We start from the raw sequence: 22062 nt of genomic DNA, 5'->3' as shown, positions 1-22062 counted from the left end.
GTATACTCATCCTGCTCCCTAAAATGTATTTCTGTCGCTGCTGTTTCAGTTTTCATCTTTATTCAACAAAAAGTAAGCATTTTTTTCTCTACCTCACGCGATTGTTATCTGGAAGCATCTAGCTGTTTCTCAGAATTCGCTTCTGAAAGCTGAGAATGACCCACAAAAATCTAAATCCAGGTGGGTTAGCTGAAAAACAATGACATTTCTGCTGCTACCTCCTCCTAGCTCAGCATGCTGTTGCAATATGAGTATTACCACATAGGCCTTATTCTGCAAATATTTTTCTTGTACAACTTTCACTTTGTTTGGCCTCTTTCCTCCCCTTTACCTTTGTGTTTTAAGAGAAGGGAGTACCAAGGGATGTAGGCAATGTTTGTGCAGGAAGTCTTTCATGATGGGTGTCTGTTTGTATATAAATATCTCAGTCTTAGACCAACGCTGAGCAAGGTGAGAGAGAAGGGGAAAACAAGGGTAACGCTTGGACTTTGAACATTGCAAGGGGTGAAGAGTGAGATGTCAAACAAAGCCCTCCAAAATTCACCAAAAGCTTTGTCAGTGTTTGAGGAAGTGTCACATTTGTCATAGCTGTTTAGCTCATAATAGAGGGGGTATGTTTTTGTGTATTGTGGTGGTGAAGGTGTTATTAGATTGGTTAAGTTCTAGGTATTACCGCACAAGTCACGTGCTGGTGTTTGGAGTTACTGTGCCTGTCAGAAGCACATGAAAAGTTGCAAGATGTAGGCTTGATTAGTGTATCAGTATTACTTTGTTCAGCATTATAAAAGGAAATTTAGGTTGAAGTTACTCAGGAGACCTGAATTCTTGATTTCTATAAGCTTACCTTTCTGGTATTGTGGATCTCCAAAACCACTTAGCTGTGGTCCAGGTAAAAACACTGGATGTCAAAAGTGTTCCCTTTTGCATCTGATCTGCAGGAGGCTGCTTGTATTAGAACAATAAGAAATATTTCTGGTCAGGAACCCACTGTTTCTTCAGAAGATATGTTCCTTACTGAGGGCAGTGCAATTTTAACTTATGGATGTGAAGGTTCAGCCTTCATAGGTCAACAAAGCTCATGGCTTAACACTGCCTTGCTAAATCTGCTGACAGACCCTGTAGCTTGGAAAGCGCTGAGTGTCAAGAAAGTATCTTCTGCAGTGACAACTGGATGTCTTCTCTTGCTGTTGAGGGCACTGAGCACCAAAGAATTGGGTCCCTTTCAGAGTGCCTTTCTGCATCAGTTTTTGAGCAGCAGCAGAGGGCTGACCTGGTCATCCAAGAATGAACTGTAGCTGGAGTATGCTGAATCAAGGATGTTCCTTTTGTGTCAGCCAGAATACTGAAAAAAGCAGGTAGAATGCCAAAGAAACTGCTTGTTCTCCTAGTGCTTGGGATGGACCAGGATGGACGGCTTTTGCTTGCAGCCAGTATCAAGCTGGAAAGACGAATTACTGAGCTACATGAGAGAAGTGTGTCCTGCATAGTGGTCCCTTTTCCTTCCATTCCTATGTCTACTTCTCCCAGAGATATTAACCCAAGTAAGAAGGCTGTCCATTATTATTATTATTCGTACTGAATTCATAGTGGCTAAAAATGTTAATGTCTTCCTCCTTTCTCCAATGCCTGCGTTGCAACAGTAAATGAAATAAGATGAGGAGGGGTAGGAGGAGGGGTAGAAAACGTACATCTAGAGAGGATTATCTTTTTGGGAAAATGGGTTTGAAGAGGGGGAGAGCGTAGTAGGAAATATCTGTAATGGAATGGAGAGGGAGAAAAAGATGTGACAGAAGCTGGAAAGATTTAGTAAGTCACGCCAGTAATATTTAATAAGAGTATGTTAATCACACACGCACATACTTGCTGGCTACCAAATAATTACCTATGGAACATGCAAGTCCTCGTCTCCTTGTTTTTGTAGCAATGTAAGAAAAAATTTGGATTGTCACAGAAGGCAATGTCAGTAAAAGTGTATAATAAATTCTGGAACATATATTAATTCATACCGTACTTGTGAAGAAATATGTTGGCTTCTAGGTGCCTAGAACTTAATGTACTCTTTAAAAACAAGCAAAGACAATCTTTAGTACTTAAATGAGAGAACAATAGAATAACAAAAATTAATGAATGTGTAACAGATATATGGTAATATGTACTGTCTAATGAAGTTCATCACCCTTTTTTAACCTCTTATGACTTGTTTTACCAGTTTTAGTGTTGATAAGATACGTTTCAGAAGGTGTGTTCTGATAAAGTTTCAGTCACAGTCCTGAAAGGGTGAACTTTTGTCGCGTCCTTCACTATTAGGCTCTCTGCAGTGGCACCTTCCACAGACAATTAGGCTTTTAAGTTTTAGAAAAATGCCAGTATTTCGAAAAACTGTCATACTGGATTAGATCAAAGGTCTTTCTAACTTGATGTTCTGTTTTCCAGTGAATGCCTAGAGAGAAATAAAATACTGCATCTATAAGGTGATATCTCCCCAAATACTATTGCCGTCTCCATGATTTGTGTCTTGGGGTTTCCTGAGCCTAGGGCTATATCTATCTATGTTTTTAAAAGAGAAACAAAAAACAAGTAGCAGAGATTTTAGTGACTTAATCCATAAGGTATGTATTGCACGTGCTCTTGCAGTCTTCAGTTTGAGGACAGACTATTTTATCACAGGCACCTATATTTTTAACCATGGCTGAGTCGATGGCTTTGATAGTTGTTGGATATATTTTCAAAAGTTCTAGACAAAGTTTTTAGTTGGTAAAGTATGTGCAAAATTGCCAGGATGATCGTATTTTTAATTACACTACCTATTTGCTATAAAAATGGAGAAGTGGTGTAGAATTTATTTTTTGGTAAAGATAAAAGCAGAATATTACGAGGAAAAATTACTGGCAGCCAGAAGTTAAGATGGTTTTATGAGGAGGAGAGGAGAGGAGAGGAGAGGAGAGGAGAGGAGAGGAGAGGAGAGGAGAGGAGAGGAGAGGAGAGGAGAGGAGAGGAGAGGAGAGGAGAGGAGAGGAGAGGAGAGGAGAGGAGATACAGAGGAGAGGAGAGGAGAGGAGAGGAGAGGAGAGGAGAGGAGAGGAGAGGAGAGGAGAGGAGAGGAGAGGAGATACAGAGGAGAGGAGATACAGAAGGGAAATACTACTCTGTTTTGGAAGATTTCATCTTCGACACAAGTCTTTGGCCAGTGAGTGCTTGATCAAATGGCTGGGAAGGTGGAGGAGTGTTTATCTCCTGTTTGGTGCAAAGCGGATGGATGTAGGGGTGTGGTGAGTGTTTGTGTACGTACCCATGTGTGGGCAAAATGGAAAAATGTGACCTCTTCTTATTTCCTCTTGCCACTTCCATTTAGGTAATACATTCAAATAAATGTTTTAATCATAACATTGAAGAAATCTCAAATTGTTCTTTTTTTTTTTTCTTTAAAGAGAAAAAGAATGATACGTATCTGCTGAATCGCTCTACTGCAGGGAAATAGGAAAACAAAACAAACGCTCAGACTGCAGCGGTTCTGTGTAAAATGATTTACACACTTTTCCGTAACAGATATGTTTAAAAGTCAGTGATAAATGGCCCTTAAACTGACTTCCATCTGGTGTAAGCCAGTGTTGGTACATGCTCTACGAAACAATGACAGAACAAATTCTGAATGGATCCAGGTCTAGCAGGCTTTTTCACTCTTTTTTTCTTTATCAGGGATTGATGATCCAAGTCACCTGAAATGGTCAAAAGGGAGTCAGACCCAAGTGTAGACTGGTGAAGGATTTGATTTTGCTGTCGTCATTCTACTTGTGTAATGAATTATGAGCATAATTACATGGCTTTGGAGTCTTGTTCATGTTCAGCATCAAGTGCGCGTAGGCATTTAGCAGTTGGGTATTTTGTACTAATTCCTACCGTATTTATGCTTTTTCTCTTGCTCAAGAGCCTGGTAGGACTCATAAGGTTAACACAAGAAGCAGGGAATGCCAACCCCTTGTTATTTCAGAGGAAGAGCATTGAAACCTATTACTGAAATCTCTTGTGCAGGGGTGGCCGAACTCCACCACATTTCTGAGGCCCCGTCTATGCCAGCTGTCATCAACGTTCCCTCTGGCATGACTAGGCAGAGCCCGGTGTGTGCCCAGCAGCTCATCCCAGTGGGAAAGCCTGGGATGAAGCCAGGGAGAGTGGCAGGCTGTTCACTAGAGACTTGCGCAGCAGGGCCAGTATTGGCAAGAATCATAGAGGGGGGCTGGTGGCAGTTGGGGAGAGTACAGGGGGTACTGGGGGGAAGAAAAAGCATCTCAGGCACTTACGCCAGGGCTGGTGGGAGATACAAATGTTTGAATTGGTATCTTGCCCAAACGTTAGCCAAAAGGTGCAGAACCTTGTTAAATTGCTCGGCAGGAGTTCAGACCCGAGTGTTTTTCAGTCTGGGGAGCACACAATAAGCCAGACACGTACAATAGAGAATGATGAGAAAGCAGTTCGCAGGAATGTTTTCTTTCATAAATTGTATTTTTATTGGACAGATTTTTAAATTTTGTCATCAAAGCTTGACTGAGTGCTTCCTTCTTCACAGCGCTGCAGGAGGGAGGCTGGGGTGTAATTCACTGGAGGTATCTTAGTGCCATTTTGTTTTGGGTACCAGCTGCTGATCTGATAAAGTGACTGCATGGAAAAAATGACTTTTATTAAGTTTGCTCTGTGTATGATACAAGCTTGAATTATTATAGTGCTTCTTCCTGCAACCCAACTCTGGGAAGAGAGTAGATCTGCTCACAAGACTTCTGGCCAAATACTTGTGCAAAGAGACAGTCTAGGAAAGTGGTGTCTGAGAGCCTCAGGCAAAGATTAATATCTCTGTAGCAGAACAATACTGTCTGGAGAGTCTTTGCCTCCTGGTGTCAGATATTAAAGTATCCTTTAATTAAAGGGGGGGAAAAAAAAAACCAAAACACCAAACCAACCTCAAGGAAGTATTTATCCTTAGCACCCTCTTCTGGGCAAGTTCTTAGTGTCAGGATTTTGTAAGGACAGATAAGAGTTCTTAAAATCTTTTATATTGTTTTAAATTGCTTTTGCTCTTAGGTACCTCTGATGTTCTTGGAGGCTTACAGCTTCTGATAAAACAACAGGAGCAATTTCTTAATGCGATGCCTACCAAGAATGTTACAATATTCAAAAAACTTTTTTTTTTTTAATTTTCTTCATTATGATGTATATATATTGTTTTTTATTTTGGTTTGAGTGTTTTTCTTTGTAACAGTTCAGCTCATGTTAGATGGCCTTCATGTATCCTCATGAAAATGCCACACGTGGCATTACACAGTATTTTTAGCATAAACAATGGATATAGCAGAAACTGAGATAAACGCTGTTTTAGAAACCCAAGCACCTGCAAAACAGCTTGCTGCCATTTGGAGGAAAACAATGTATACCTAATTTCATTTCACTTTTTGCTGCCATGATAACCTTTTAGTTGTCTGCTTGTCACTTCCTATGTGTTTGGAATGCCATAGCGATGAGTATTGGAGCCACTAGAGAGAATAGCATAGAGCTGGTGGTTTCTCAGTCCTACCTGGAAAACATACTCTCCATGAACAGTCCCATTAGGCTACTTTTGGTTAAAAAGGGGATGCTGTTCCCATGGAAATTTTTGAACACATGGGCTTTACTTTGCCAACTGTGCACCTTTCTGTTCCGTCAGAGATTGCCAAGCTTGGTTGCTACGTGGTCTCTTGTTGGGAATGCTCTGTGCGCTGTGTGAGGTCATGTCTGACTGAGTCTTTTAACCTGCTTCTGGCAAACAGGGCCTTACGTGATCTCCTGTTCTGCTTTGTGCTAAGACTGAATTCTGCATCCCATGTTCTGCCCAAAGGAAGTGTCCAAGAGAGAAGGTTTTTATTAAAAATAATATATTTTCCCAGGAAAGTCCATGTGAAAGCTGGCTCTTGTGCATTCCTGGTAACTTACTTTCTCCTCCTTTGTTATGGGACTCAGTAACGTTGCAAAAAAATTAGCGTCTCCAGGAGTTTAGGGTCATTTGAGCTGATCTTTCCCTGATGGAAAACTCCCACTCCTATTGCTAACAGCTGCATACTTTACATTGAGGAAAAGGTGGTTGGGATGTAGTAGAACATGCTGACATGGTCAGAAGAAGGGGTTGAAGATGTGAAATATTGAGTACTGTTAAGGCTGGTAAAAGAAACCCAGATGCCTAGAAGAGAGGTGAGTAGGAAAGTAGAAAAAGCAAATTATAGGCGCAGTGTTTAGAAATTAATGAGATCTTTACCTAGTTAATTACCTGCAGTGCCCTGTCCAGAGAAATGTTATATTTGGGCTTGAACTTAACCTCCATAATGAAAACTGAGCACAGGGAAGACCAGCTACAAAAACCCTACCCAGCATGAATCCTGAAAAACCTGGAGACAATATGTGCCATCTGTATGAAGAATCCAGCTTCTCCAATGCTCTTGGGGTTGGCAGCACAGCGTGTGGCTGCGTGGTTCAGAGTGCAGGTTTCTGAGGTCAGATCAGAGCAGCCATGAGATGGGGTATGGATCTACTGAGAGATCCAAAGGGATACTGGCTGTTGATTATGTCTACCCCTCTTCTCCCTATGAGCATCTTCCTACAGGACTTCATTTTGAGCTATGGCTGTGTTGTTCAGGCAAGAAACGGAATTTCAACCATATTTTGATTTGAGCTTCTAAGAGGTCTCCCATCAGGAATCTTCAGTCAGGTGGTGTGTGACTGATCCTCACCTTGACAGGGCTTTCTGCAGGACAAGAAGTCTCTTCTGTAGCTGTCCTCAAGGTACTGAATAAAGAACGTTTTGCCAGTCATAGTTTGCTTTTTAACTATTTAACTGTGCTCTTTCTTCAGAGGATGTGCTGAGTAAAGATGCTGGGGAGTGTGCAATATGCCTGGAAGAGCTGCAGCAAGGAGATACTATAGCACGGCTGCCTTGCCTCTGCATATATCATAAAGGGCAAGTATTCCTCAGGATTCGTATGAAGTTCCAGAAGGTTGCATTTATTGTGTTACTCCTTTAAGGATTCCTAAAATTTAGTTGCTTTTTACATTTAAAAAAAACCCCAACAAATAAAGAAACAACAGCATCAACCCTAAAGACATTTTTTAAATGACATCTTTCTGCATCTTCTCCAAATGTATTTTAGGTCAGTTTTCCTTACTCTGTAGTCTTTCTCAAGAGCCCACAGGATCTATAAGACAAATTCACCTGTATGGGGAAGGAACACACATCATGTCATGGCTAAGGAGCTTAGGTTGTATGTACTGAAGTTTTGTCAAATGCTAATAGACTTGAGGGGAAGAAGGAAGAACATTTTTTAACCCTATTTTGTATTTGTTTACAGAAATGTCTGTAAGTCCAGGAAGTAAAGTGTCAATGATTGCAATAAACAAGATGATAGTGTTAGTAGCGAAGTGGTCTGTGTATAAAAGCTGGATAGTAACTTTTAAAATGCTTCCCTAGAAAATTTAATTCTTAGGAAATTTCATTTTTCAATGTTTGATATCCAGATATTACTGTGGTTTATTAAATTTTCCAATGATGTGTGTATATACATATACTTCTTTATATAATGTAAAATTCTACTTATGGAAATTATGAGAAATTTATATTCATATCTTACTGTTAGCAAGATTTTCATGCCAATTGTTTTCATTTTTGTTTTGCATCCCACAGCTGCATAGATGAATGGTTTGAAGTAAATAGATCTTGCCCTGAGCATCCATCAGATTAAGACAAGATTCATGTTTTTAGGTAATATTTCTTTTTAGATGCGTACATTTCAACAATAAGTATCTTGATTATCTGAAATAATTCTTTGTGCTATCTTTTTTCAAATTTGTGGATTTGTTACTCTGTCTCAGAACTACAATATTAATCAGTAAGTATTGATGCATATTGCAATATATAAAAGGTTTCTGCATCCTTAAATGTCATAGTCTGAAATGATGTTTCCAGTTTTAGCACTGGAAAATGGCAACTCGGTGCCAATAAAGCTTTAGCATCAACTTTTAAAGAGTATTTTTTTCCATGGAAATGAAACAAAATAATACAATTGTGTAATTTTGGATTGTTCCATGACTACTGGCGTTTATTTCTGACGGAAAGCTTTGGAATCATATGAAAAAGTTGAAACTAGGTGTTTTCAAAACCACTGTCATGCTAATGTATTCCAGAATGTTTAAAATAAATAAATAGATAAAATGTTTACATGTTTTTATCCATCCCATTGTGGAGCTTCACATTTTTCCTGGCTTATGTTTTGTATCAATGATCGAATATCTGCAATCAGTGGTAAAGGTTTAAAGGTTACATTTATTCTTTTAGTTGACTAATTTGAAAGCTCTATCTTCCATTAAACTACTGCCCCTCAGCATTTCAAAACACATACACAGTCATCATAATTCCTAGAGAAATGGAGGTATCTGAAATTCTGGCTGGTAGCTAAGGGTTTGGTTTTGTTGTTCTGATGGAAATAAAAAAAAATAATCTGAAGACTTTATCATTTCCATTTCATAGAATCATAGAATGGGTTGGGTTGGAAGGGACCTTAAAGATCATCCAGTTCCACCTCTCTGCCGTGGGCAGGGACACCTTCCACTGGATCAGGTTGCTCAAAGCCCCATCCAGCCTGGCTTTGAACACCTCCAGGGTTGGAGCATCCACAACTTTTCTGTTATTCATTTCTTTGTCCATTTGTTTCATCTGGCGTCAGAGCATGAGTCTGTGTTTCAGGTCACATTGCAGTGCTGTGGTTGTTGCAGAAGTAGCAGAGAGAACCTGAATGAAGGCATCTTGCTACAGGGACAATTGGTTTTAACCTCAGGGCGCTGTTAGCTGAAGTTAATAACAAACGCATTTCCTGTATTACCCCCAGCAACTGAATTGGGGAGGAAGTCCGCATGCTGTTTATGAACACATTTGTCTGTATGTGCACATGGGTGTCTAACCTCATGTTAAATTCTGTTTGCTTTTTTTTTTTCACAGCAGAGATAGTGATAAGCGGGGGCTTAGGGAAGAGGGAAAGGAAAATGTGGTGGTTGTGCTCCTGCTGTTTGTGTGTGTTCTATAGTGAAATATCTGAGATGATGGTACTTTGTCTTCTGCTTTTTCAACAGCTGCTTCCACTGATCAGAAAATATAGGAGATGTGAGGTTCCCTTGCTGAACACAGCGTGCCTGCCTTGAGACTTACAGTTCTTTGTGGCTGATAAAGGCAAAGATGGACAGTGACATGGAAAAAAGCGTTGCAGATGCCGGTTATGTGCCAGTAGTGCTCGGTATACCAAACGCTCATGCAAAGGACACACAGGGATTTTGAAAATGCTGCACATTCTGTAACAATCGACTCTCCACAGACATTACTGACGCTATTTTTTATTGAAGGCCAAAGTTCCTTATTTCAGCCTAACTTCTGGTTCTGTGAAGAAGCGGGTTATTGGACATGTTTCCTACTGCCTCAAGTGGAAGCGGAGACGTTCGATACGTGCTATCTGAGACCCTTGCAGGAGGATGGCCCCAGTTTTGAATGGGAACGTTCTCACCTTCTTGTCGGCTGAAGAAGAGTAAATGGCAAACTAAATGTGATCTAATAGTGTGACCTTAATTTACTGAATTCACACCCTGTTTTACGTTCTTCACTTTTTTTCAAGAACAGAAAACAAACTTCTCTGCGTAGGAATACTATATTTCAAGATTTTCTAACCAAACCTGTGTCACAATGCAGTCCAAAGAGTAAAACCAAGACAGGTAACTAATTTATATTGATCAAGCTATAGAGATTGTTGAAATCTGCACATTGTATTGCTATTTAAGTAACTAAAACTTCTCTTTTACTGCTTGTGAGTCAAAACAACAACAACAAAAAATGCAGCAAAGCAAAATCTTACAGCTATGCAACTTTTTTTTAAATATGAAAAAAGAAGAAGTACTGATTTTAAGTGCTGCCAGTTAAAGAAATTTGTTTAACGGGTATTTTTTTAAAAATGTTTCAGGTAATTATTTTATTGTACTACTCTCATCTCCAGGCTGCCTCCTGAGTGTAAATGAATAACTGCATATGTGGGCACAGCAAGAGGTTTTTGTAGGCATGGGTGAGATAACATCGAGGTGGGATTTGTGCTTAGTTTTTACAAGTTTTTGTTTTCTTGCTTGAATGTTTTTTTGATGGCAGGATCTGTAGTACTTGCATTTAAATCCTTGGTCTCTTCATGTAGAGACCAGCATTTGACAGCATGTCTTGGTTTTTTTTTCTTTTGTTTTAAATGCATCTGCATTTGTTAATTTATTATTATTTTACTGTATTATATTGGTATAACCAGGGCTCCGCAAAGCACAGGATGTCTCTGCGGGGGGTACACCAAGTAAAACTGTGGATAAGTATTAGTTCCCATAAAGTATCACAGTCCATGGAAAAAAAAAGAAAGATGAGGGAGGAGGGGGGAAAGACTATAAACTGGAACAGATATCAGGGCTTAGAAAGCATACTTTTTGTATCAAGAAATAATCAGTAGCTTCTGAATTCACAGCACAGGGAAGAGTTTATGAATATTTATTAGCAACAGCATTTTTAGTGGGTTTCAATAGTTAAACGAAATTGCTCAACACTTCGAACATTTGTCTTGTACATACATAATTCTGCTTTTCTTTTTTTGTTTAAGTACGTATTTCTCTCTGTTGCTACTGTGATTCATATCAAAAAGGGTAAAGAATAGGAGCAATTGCTGCTATCTGGAGAACAAGGGCAGTGCGTGTTAAACTCTCCTGTCTTGCTTGCAGAGCAGTTCTTGCCTGGATAACATTTTCTCCTGAATGTTGCTCTGTAAAATGCCTTTGTTATGGTGCAAATCTAAAGGAGTCCAAACTAGATAATTGTAATTGCCAGTGCAGTTTCTACATTTTTGGGCTTGTATCACCAGTGTCAGCTGAACCTGTTACTTATGGGGCCCTGTTGTATTCTCTTATTCAGTGGGAGCAGCATCATTTTGTCACAGTTTCAGTTCTGTAGTCACATGAAATGTACAGTCGTCCCCTGTACAAATTCCTTTTTAGCCGAGAATATTTGTGTTGCCTTGTATTATCATGGGGGAGAGGGGAGGGAAGGAGGGAGGGGAGGAACTACAGCACCTGTAATACTCAAATAGTGGCGTTGCCTGCAGGCCCACTTTTCCAATGTTTTACTTTCAGAAGACAGCAGGAATTTAAAGCTTTTCCATTTGCATTGATATAACGCTTACGGTTGGCTTCATGCCTACAGAAACTCACCTGTAATAATGTAAAGGGGGTAGGTAAGTATTTTGGTGTCCTGTGCTCCGAGGTCATAGGTAGCCTTTGGCTTGGGGGTTAGGTAGGTAAATGTTATGAACATAAATCTGTTTACAACTTAAGCTCAGTTTTGGTAGTTCATATTTCTCATTTATTTACTGGGTTTGGTTTTTTTTTTCTTTCCCAAGAACCTTAATTTCATGTATTCAGATGCAAGTAGCTGATTTAAAGACCCAGCAGTTATCACTGCTGTCCTACATTCAGGACCAATGTTTGAAAAGCACTGTTAGCAACCATGTTGACGTGTGGCTTTGTGGGCAAGAGTCAGTTTCTGCTTTCATTGGCATGGTAGAGCAGCAATACCTTGGATTATTTGAGGAACTGATACAAGGTCAGCCTTAGATCCTAGTTTGGCATTCTTGGTATCCATGAATCTTTCCAGAAAGCTATGGGAGGTTTTCTTGTATCAAAACCTGTAATAGAGACCAAGCCTAGAATGACCCTGGAAGCATCAGAGTGGTGCTTGAGTTTGAAAATGCCTGTGAAAATTCACCTATGTAAGCTTTCTATCACCAGTTGTGTTGGCCAATTGGTGAAGATGATGCTGTAGATGTAGTTCTAGTCATAGGGAAAACCTTTGTTTTAAAAATGTCCTCACAGTGGTCCTGAGTCACTGTGCTTCAGAAGGGGAAAATAAACACCAAGCAAGTCCTGTTTCTCAATCAAGGAATACCACACTTGTCCACAAGAAGCAATAACTTAAATTACGGTGTGATATGCTTCTTTGCCTGTGAACATCTTGAGATTGCCAATTCTGTCCTATTTCAGAGTATCTTCTCTCATCTGGCCTATATCTTCCCTAAGTATGTAAGGGTGTGAAATAATTTCCGTACTCAGGTCTGCCATAAACATGCTGCTTGCCAGAAGGGGAAGAGTAGACTCAACGCTGTCTTGAAATGTGAGATTTTTCTGAACTTGTAGCATACCCATGTATCTTGAGTAGCAACTTGTGTTTGGAAGCTCATAGTGGAGGTGGCTGTCAGTTGGACTGTACATAACCCTCCTCCTCCATATGATACCAAGAGAGCCATGCTACTGTCAGCACAGGGCACCCATTGGCCCATCTCTATAGTAACAGTATCTCTATAGTAACACTTTTCTTTTGAAGGAGGTAGCTAATTTTCTTTCAACGTGTACATTCAACGACGAGTTCAGTGGGATGTAAAAGCAAAAACGCAAAGTGCACTGCAAACTTGTGGTATTTTACTTTTGGGAAGAATAAAGTGTAGAACAGATGGTCTTATTTGTAATGAATTTAAACTTCATATTCAAGGATAAGTGTACTGTAGTATTTTGAAATGGAAAATGTGTAGGTAATGTACAAAGATGTGGGTGGATACTTGTGACCTTTTTCCCTCTGCTCCCCCTCTTTATGATGTGAAGGGGATTTTATGACTTACTCTTGAGATTTATACATTTATCCTAGTTCTTAACTCTAGGAGCACTGGCTTTTTAATTAAGTCTTTGCTGAAAGGCTGGGGAGCTGGTAAAACCGACTCCCAGAAGACTAAAATCTCAGCAAATGTGGGGAAAATAATTTTTAATCAGAAACGTGGATCTTTGGTGTTTCAGATTGGATAACATCTAGTACATAAGATGTGCTTATGTATGCTTTTAGTATGTTGCCTTTTCCATGTGATGGCTTGAGAAACTTGCTCCATTTCTTCTGTGTTCCACCAAAAGCAGGGTACGTGGTACTTGAATGTCACTGCTCTCTGCACCTAAACAGCAACAAAGCATAAGTTGGTTTTAATGTAGGCAATGATCTCTCTGAGTTTTGAGTTTTTTAGCTGTTTTCCCATATTGAAAGAGAATTTTTTTTTTTGTGCAAATCTGGTATTGCTGTTTCGTACCTCCTAAATTTGCTGTACAGTTGGAAGTTTCCTACCAAGGAAAGACTTGGTTTCCTACGGAGAGACTACCGTGTACCTGGGAACGCAGAAGTGCTACTATGGATCTTGCAGCTCACCTTTGCCAGCAGAGTATTATCTAATTTTTTGATGAGTGCTGTATTTTTATGATTCACTTTCCACCCTTCCAAGCTCAAAAGTCATTTGAGTATCAATCTCTTCACCTCTTCCTAGCTGAAGATAAGATACATTTTAGGCCATATCTCCTCAATTTTTGAACAGGCTTTCCATTGGCATCCATCAAAGTAATAAGAGGTTGTAGCTGGAAGTGGAGGGCTCGTTAGGGGTTTTTCTACAGTCTAGCCAAAAGTGTGTTTTCCTGCAGCAGTGTCATCAGCTCATACCACTTCTTGTCATTCAAAATACTGTGTGAGAAATTCACAATAGAATTGCATCTAGTTTTTGTTTCCTGTGTTAAAACTTCTACGACGTTTCTGCCTGTAAATCAACCTGCTTCGAAAATCAGGTTGAAGATGTTTTAGCCTGTTGAGGGGGGTGGAAAACAGTCCTTGCTCTCAAAATGTCTCAAGTTGTATTTAGTTATCTCACCACACAGTTCAACTGTGTAGTTCCCACAGTAGCTTCCTAAGCCGCTGCATCATGTTTTGTAAAGCCATTTCTCAAGTAAGTAAGAGCTGCTGATGGTATAAACTGTCAAATGACCTCACTGTGCGGCATTACAAGTTGCTGAACATTTGCCCATGTAAACCACTGTAGGAATATCCTGTACCTGGAAAAGGTTGGACTTGGTTTTGTCTTCAGACTAATAAATTGCCAGTGTACAAGAAGGAGAAGGCAGCAAGCCCACTAGCTGGTCTTTCTGGCAGGTTTTAATCTACGTATGTTTGTTTGAAAGACTTTTGCCCTTGGGTGTGCTTTGGCAAAGATTTTGCAATGATAAGTAGGATTTGCTTGATTCTGGCAGAGTTTCAAGTGTAAGTAACCCGACGTTGCAAGAACATAATCTGTTGCTGAATCCTGTTCCTCTTGTTTTCCCTCAAATCTGTCTCTTTTATTGCTAATTTGTTATATTTAATAGTAAACACTTCTCAACATGACTGGTCACAAGCTCTCAAGGTGTGAAATGCAAAAAGGTAGAGACATCAAAGCGTGATTCTGTGCTTTTCCTGTATATGTTAAGATGAGGCTGAAGTGTTCATTATCATACAGTCAAGAATTCTCTCCTAGCTGATATTGCCAAAGCACTGTAACTTTCAAGGAAGAAGGGAAGTGGCTTAGTTGTAGAGCGGATGTTCTAATGGAATACTTCATTTTCAAAGCTGCAGCATCACACAGGACAAGTGGTGATCCAGCAGTAACCTTACCACTTGATTGCGAATCTCATTCTGGCTCTTCCTACCCTTTGGCAGGTACCTGCTGGTAGGGAGCGGAGTGTATATTCCCTTTTTTTATACATCTCTTCCCACAGAGCTAACCCTGCCCACAAGTTAGAGGAAACTCCGTGCTAGCTTGTGAAATGCCACCCGTACACGCAGTGGTAATGGACAAGATGTCTTCCTTCATTACCCGGAGCAGAAATCAGAATGTAATTTGCGATGTCTAATGTAAAACATATTTGTATTTTTTTTTAACTGAGCAGTATGATTGCAAGTTGACTTCAGTTGTTCAAAGGTACTCTTTTCAGCGGTTTGCCAGTACATAATCATGAATGAAAATATTTTTTTATTGATTTTTAGGTTGTATGTTTTAACATTCCATTCATGTAAAATATGTACAAATATATGTAATAAATCTTTTGAAGCACAGTTTTCTTCACACTTCCATGTGATTTTTTTTTTTTTTTTTAAGCATTAGTGAAAGCGGCATCGCTGTGGGGCAGAGCTTTTGTAGGTGTGTGCTGCAGACAGACCAGGCTGAAGCAGAGGGCAGAAAAGCAATGCGTGCTGAATAGTCACAGCTAGAAAGGAAATTATTATCTCGCCTGTCTGCAGTTCTGCAGGTAGGAATGCAGACCCTCTGGGCCAGCCTCTGGCCCCCCTCAGAGCCCTCTGTGCTCTTCACGTGTCCTGTGGAGCAGCTTTTATCCACCTGGCCAAGCTGATGTAGCTGCTGTTTTGCTACAGGGGCCGGTGTCTATGGCTGATGTGGCCTCTGGTGATGTTCAGCAGGCATGATGGCCTTCAAGGTTAGCATAAATTATAGCTGCTAGGTCTGGTGGTGGGAAACTCATGGGTGGTTTAAAAAGAAAAAGGAGAAGTGGAAAGGGATTGCAAATAGCCCTTTTTCATCACTAGGGATGAGAAAGCTCTATCAAAGCATCAAGCTAACTTAATACGCTGCTCATTCATCCAGTGTCCTCTACCCAAATACTACTCTAGCTTCCTTACAAAGCGCTTTGCAGTTTCCTCTTTAAACCTGACTCCCTACCAGTGTACCTGTAGCTGGACAGTGCATGGATTTTCTCATCCCCAGTAGTCACCAACACAGAATCACAGAATCACCAGGTTGGAAAGGACCCACTGGATCATCGAGTCCAACCATTCCTAACACTCCCTAAACCATGTCCCTAAGCACTTCATCCACCCGTTCCTTAAACACCTCCAGGGAAGGCGACTCGACCACCTCCCTGGACAGCCTGTTCCAGTGCCCAATGACTCTTTCTGTGAAGAATTTTTTTCTGATATCCAACCTGAACCTCCCCTGGCGGAGCTTCAGGCCATTCCCTCTTGTCCTGTCCCCTGTCACTTGGGAGAAGAGGCCAGCTCCCTCCTCTCCACAACCTCCTTTTAGGTAGTTGTAGAGAGTAATAAGGTCTCCCCTCAGCCTCCTCTTCTCCAGGCTAAACAACCCCAGCTCTCTCAGCCGCTCCTTGTAAGACTTGTTCTCCAGCCCCTTCACCAGCTTCGTTGCTCTTCTCTGGACACGCTCCAGAGCCTCAACATCCTTCTTGTGGTGAGGGGTCCAGAGTATTCAAGGTGCGGTCTCACCAGTGCTGAGTACAGAGGGAGAATAACCTCCCTGGACCTGCTGGTGACCCCATTTCTGATACAAGCCAAGATGTCCTCCTTCCCATCTGTCCCTCAAAAGCTGGAAGGATGCTATTACAACAGGCTCCCACAGAGATGCAGTGCAGAAGGAGGGAATTTCTGCCCAGAGCCACCAAAGAGATGAAATGTTTCTCCAGTTGAGCTGTTGAGGTCTCTGGCAAGGGCAGAGAACCACACCATCAACACGGTGATTTTACAGCTCTTCCACTACACTCATTGGGAGTGGAACTGCAGGTGATTTGAGCAAAACCAAAGTGCATTTCACCAAGGTCACATGCAGGTGAGGAAAATGAAAGGAGCTCACTTTGCAGGCAGAGAACACCTCCCGTTGGTGTGTTGCAGCTCAACCTGGGAGGCTGTGAGCAGGCTGGAAGTAGCTGCTAGTGGAACGTGATGCAAAGATTTATGGCATAGGTCCCTCTGAGACTGGATGTCGATCCCTGTTTGCCTCATTTCTGGGAGAAGCCAGGGGTAGCTGAACCTGTTGTTAGAGTGTGACAACTGTTATGACCCTTGCAGTTCTCTCTGTGGGACATGATAGTTTTAATTTGTGAATTACTCAAGTCTGCACCAAGAGACAGTTGGATATAATTACTAAGGAATGTGTTCATATCTCTAGTGTAACTTCCCCTCCGCCTCCCCAGTCGCCTTCTGGGAAGCCCAAATTCCTTTTTTTGCCAGCAATTCCTGTGTTTTTCTCCTTGGTCTCGAGCTGTGTTATGGAAGCAATTAATAACCTGTTAGAGGCTTGTTTGGCTTTGCATCAGGAAAATCTGCTGGAAATCATTCCAGTTCAGTAGGTACAGGATTTCATGTGTGGAATTTAAATTAGTGGCATCTGTTGGTATCATTTCCCAACCTTCCTGCCTAGTGCTGGGACTTGGGACATGTCACTTCTGCCCCAAACTGCTTGCCCCGAGGGGGTGCCTTGCTGGCAGCAGTGCCAGCCATGGGCTGTTCCCGGAGGCTGTCAATGTAAGATGGTGATGCTGCACATTTGTGTGCATCTGACCCTGCTACCACACACCGTTACTTGGTGCAGCCAGTGGTCCGTGTCTGCTTCTGGATGCAGCATTACTTTTAGCAGGAAGGGGACTAAAACACACAGCTTGCAGCAACAAAAGCAGGGAGGGATAGGAGAGTTCCCTGCAGCAGCTGGAGGTAAACAGGAGCATTTTCTCCCCTGGCTTTTGTGTGTCCTGTGCTGGAAGCTCTTGTGCTCCTTCTAAGGCTACAAGACCTGAGCAATGTCCATGCCTGGCGGGGGGTGGGGTGGTGGTGCAGGGTTAGGCTGGAGCCTGCTGGTCTCTGCCAAGGTCCCCTGGCAAGTTTATTTAGCTGAAGAGGTGCCCAGCTCCATCCTATCCTGCAGGGAGAGGTGTGTCCATGTCCAAAAAATCCAGACAAGGCCAGAGGACACTGCTTGCGAGGTGCTGCGCAGCTTGTGCCCGCCATCTCCTCACCAGCCAGTCACTGGACAACAAGGAGCCTCAGCAAAAGCCAAGTGAGATGGAGTTTTCCAGCCCTTGTTTAATAAAGCATCTGTTTTCTGAGGGGGATGAGATCAGGGATGCGTGGGGGCAGGGAGTAGTTTGACATAAATAAATAATTGTATAAAGCCCATCCTCAGTTGACGCAAGATGACTCACTTCTCATAAAGGCAAGAGCGTAAGAGGAGGCAGATATTAAAAGCATCGGGATGGATCCTCGGCTGAGCTTGGTGGAAGCTGCAGGTGCTTGGTGCCTCTCTGGATCTGGCCCATTATCTTTGGAATTATATTTTGCATCGAGCTCCTGCCCCGCTTTTCGTTTTCACCCTGCTTACGGATTTCTTTGTTTGAACATTTGTTTGAATTTTAAAACAGACTCCCCCCGTCTTTCTCCTCCTAGTGCCTTCTTTAAGCCGGCTTCAAAGAGTAAGAAAACACCAACCCTCTGTCCAACCCAGACCAGTGTGGTCACTGAGGAAAATGACAACCATGCAGCTGTGGGGTCTCCTCACCTGCTCCCTGCTTCAGTGGACCCAGGTGACCTCAAAAGGGAGCAGCTTTCCTCACCACAAGTCACTTGGGCTGGGATTAACATCCACTAAACTCAGGATTAAAGAGTCTGGCAGGTAACAGGAGCATGAAAACTTGACAACTTTATTTGCTCCAGCCTGTGAGTCCAGGTCTCCCAGCTCACGAGGCTTTAGCAGCTAATTAAGTTGCTGCTTTGAGTGTACAGGATGAATCCCCACACGCCTGTGGTTGGGCATAATTCAGTTGTTTGCAAAGGGCTGGCTAGAGCTGAAGCTCCAGCTCTCTTCCCTGTGGGAGCAACTGAGACGCTTCTACTCCGGGGCCTGTTTTCTCTCACGTGCAGCCACTCACTGCAGTGGTAGAAGTGGCCATCAGCTGTGCCACCAGTGGCCACCTCGTGGGCCAGCCGCCCTCGCTGGGGGTTGGAACAGGGCAGGTGCCACACCTCTGAGTGGAGGTTCTCAAATCCAGATGCTCCTGTGCTGCACAGAATGGTCACTGGCTGAGGGCACTAAGCTTGGGGAAAGTGTCTGCCCCTTCCTTGTCGGTCCCACTGGGATGGCGGGAGGGGCTGTGTGTGAGCAGGGAACGATAAGCAGGGTTGCTGTGGTGGAGACTGTGAAAGCGTGTGGATCTGGGGCAGGAGAATGGGAGGAGGCGATAGAGCAGGAAAATTGTGCCTGGTGAAGTGATTCCCCTGGGAATGCCCCTGAACTGCCCCACGTACAGGGTCAGGGCAAGGCCAGGGGGAGGCTGGGATCTGGATCTCTCGCTTTGCCTTAGCAGCTCTGCTGGGTGAGAAAACAGGATGGCGGTTACCAGCAGGACGGCTGGAGCAAGGGAACTATCTGGTTCCTCTTCTTCTGTACCTGGCATCCATCTCTGCATCTTCCATTTCTGCGTTTCTCCGGAAGGTCCCAGCCTCCCAGGGCTTTTGGGGAGTCTCCCTGTTCAGCAGCCCTGGTGCCAGCAGCAGCTGCATGTGTCCTGTGTGCCAAGGGTTAATGTATCCCCATCTTAACACACTGCTTGGGCCCTGAGCCTTTGTGGGTGAGGTGGCATCTGATTTCTGATGCAGTTACCCAGGGATTCCCCACCAGCACGGGATGTACGAAGGTACAGACATCCCATGCTTCCCCAGTATGAAGTAATGGCTGCAGTTTTTGCGCCCAGATGACTACACAACCAGTTTTCATTTCCTAACCTGCCTGCTGTGACCTCTTATGTCTTGATGCTCCTGAAGCCGAAGCTGTTGTTTTACCTGAAACACCATCCCTCCTTTCAAGTCCTACTCTGTACCTGAGGCAAGTTGTTTCAAAACTTTGCAGTTCATGCCCTCACCTCCTATTTACCTCTGGGAGCAGAGACCAAACACTGTTTAACTTTGATCTTGCTGAGATTCACAGGGGATCCAAACACAAATTTCCCAGTGTAAAACAGGGATGTCCCCAGCACTTGTGGCATGCCCTGCAGCCTCTTGTGAGGTGGGACTCACCACTGCTTTTATGTCATGTTTTTAGAAGCCTCACCCATCCCACAGGGCAACTGAGAGCCCCCAGTAAGTGAACAGAAACTGTCTCCTGTGGGTAAATTCAGGAGTCCCTGATTGCAGCTCCTCCCTTTTTGCCTAGCATTATCCTGCTATTTTTTTTTCTACTTACCAAAGCAAGACTCCAGCCTTTTGCTGCCAAGATTATTTGTTCCATCAGTTGAAAACTGAGCGTCTGCTGTAGTAACCTCTCCTTCCTCCTGGTGCCCCCATCCCTCGCAGCCTTTGGCCCAGCTCTGACACCTTTGCTCCTGACTGTGGCCATTTATACAGTTTTGCAATAGGCTTCTGTTGTGCCTCGTCAAACTGAGCTAAGGGAACACAGAGAGGCCATAGGGAACAGGACTGCATCTCTCAGGGCCTTTCTCCTTCAGTGCTTCTCCCACAGGATGGGACAAAGTGACTGGGATCCTGCACCGGCTGTGGTTGAGGAGCAAAGAGTGCATGGTTTTGCACCACCCTGCGAGTCTTGAACTGGTGTCTTGACACCCAGCTAGCAGCACTAAACCAGGCTCAGAAAAGCATCCTTTCCCAAAGACCTGGTGGTGTGGGACCAGAGCAGGACAGCACTGCGTTGCAGCAGGGCTCTCTTGAAGGACGCGGTATTATCTGGCACCACATAAGCAGACAGCTTGCACCAGCCAAATGCAAGTGTTGCACCTCAAGCCAGCAAGAATTTACCCGCAGCAGGGGGTGGAAACACAGAAAGCTCCTGCAGTCAGCATGGCAGGAGGACGACAGGGTCACAGCATAGCAGCAGAGTGTGCGTCTCTAAGCCGCTGTCGCACTTTCCCTCTCTGTCCCCAGCTAGGTTGGCACCTGCTGCTGGAAAGGTCCCTCGTGGAGGGCGGTGGCAGTGCATGCCCTTCTCCAGCTGTGGCAGCTCCTCTCTCTCATCTACAGCCAGAATTAGGCTGTCATACTCCCATCTCAATCAAGCCAAGCGTCTGCTTGACAGGGCTTCAGCAAAGCCAAAGCACTTGCAGGCAGTCTCTCCAAGTTCTTTAAAAAGCTGTTTATTGTTACAGTGGACAAGTGGAAAAAATATAACTCTGTGTACAGAGGTCTTGGGAAATTACAAACAAGACTTTAAGAAGTTGCAGTTGTCTCTGAATCAGAGCAAACGGCTCTCACTGCGAGCTGGAAACGTGTTGTTCTGATGCGCTCTACAAACAGTCCAGTGAGACTACAACAAACTGCAGCCTGAAACACTGTGCCAACAAACAAGGAAACTCCGATGGCTCCCAAAGCAGCAACCCATTTCCTCAGCAGAAGATTCTCAAAGCCATGATGTGCTGTGTGAAGCAGACCCTCTGCCTCGGGTGAGTTGGGAGCAGGTTGCTCTGAAACCCTTTGGTTTTGCCAACACCAGACAGTCTAAACAAGCGTTCACAACCTAAAATCACCTTTGAAAAGAGTAGCTATGACTGGCATAGTCAGTGGCACCACAATCAATGCCAAATATGGTCCTGCACGGAGCTGGGCTTGATCCTGCCACAACTTACTCTGAAGCATCTGCACCGGAAAGCTCAGAGGGAATTGTCAGGGTCACTTTATTGCGGTTTTAGTCCATCAGTGAAATGAGGACAGGAGCTGGAGTTTTAAACTATATTTTCTACCTGGTAAATGAGCAAATAATTCAGTGATAAGAGCAAATGGGGGGCACAGGTCCCTCCAACACAGGCAAATGACACCTCTGGTGAAGGTTCTTCCTGTACCAGTATCTCCTTCCCTCCGTAAGGGCAGTGCTAAAAAAGAACATTTTGACAAGGTGCATAGGTGTCTGCTTTGTTAAAGTCACTGAGAAGTCTTTAAAGCTTTTATTTTGGCAGATGTTTTTGCAGTTGAAATCCAGCTCATCTGTAATTGTGTGCCCTTTTGCTTCAGTAAACAAATGGCTCAGGTGCAGAAATCATTCAAGTTAGCCAACTTTCCTCTGGCACAGTCTAAAAGCCTCATCTGTCTCCCTGTGAAAAATCAGTGTTGATATCATGGACAGAGAGCAAAAAACACTAAAACACTGACAAAGAAAATAAACACCAAGTTGGTTTTATTCTCTTTTCTTTTCTTTTTTTTTTTTTTTCCTAAACTATGAGTTTTGTGAAAAGGTTTATGAGTCATTTTAGAATGTGTCAGCTGAAGAGAGCAGACAGAACTGGGGACTGGGAAAGGTCTGCTACCATGTAGGAAATGGAGAAACTCTGACCTACAAGGCAAGCCTTTTTATTTTC

General features: G+C 43.0%; 1 protein-coding gene across 2 annotated transcripts in view; it reads left to right on the top strand.

The window, feature by feature from the left end:
* The window catches only part of ZNRF2 (zinc and ring finger 2), a 60527-nt gene extending 45514 nt beyond the window's left edge, over nt 1-15013 (top strand). The window contains exons 3-6 of one of the 2 annotated variants that reach the window (XR_008448712.1): nt 6871-6976; nt 7697-7774; nt 9139-9768; nt 14683-15013. Coding sequence is in view for 1 of the 2 variants with exons in the window: in XM_054059549.1 (XP_053915524.1) it covers nt 6871-6976; nt 7697-7754 (164 nt within the window). In the remaining variant the exon portion in view is untranslated. Of the gene's footprint in view, nt 1-6870; nt 6977-7696; nt 7775-9138 lie in introns of both variants that reach the window. The other variant, XM_054059549.1, reaches the window with a different exon arrangement.
* The last annotated feature ends 7049 nt before the right edge of the window (nt 15014-22062 follow it).

Source organism: Cuculus canorus, chromosome 2, assembly GCF_017976375.1.
Source record: "Cuculus canorus isolate bCucCan1 chromosome 2, bCucCan1.pri, whole genome shotgun sequence".
In the NCBI taxonomy this organism is placed as follows: Eukaryota; Metazoa; Chordata; class Aves; order Cuculiformes; family Cuculidae; genus Cuculus; species Cuculus canorus.
The sequence above is the reverse complement of the archived record's forward strand: the minus strand, read 5'-3'. Positions and strand labels throughout refer to the sequence as shown.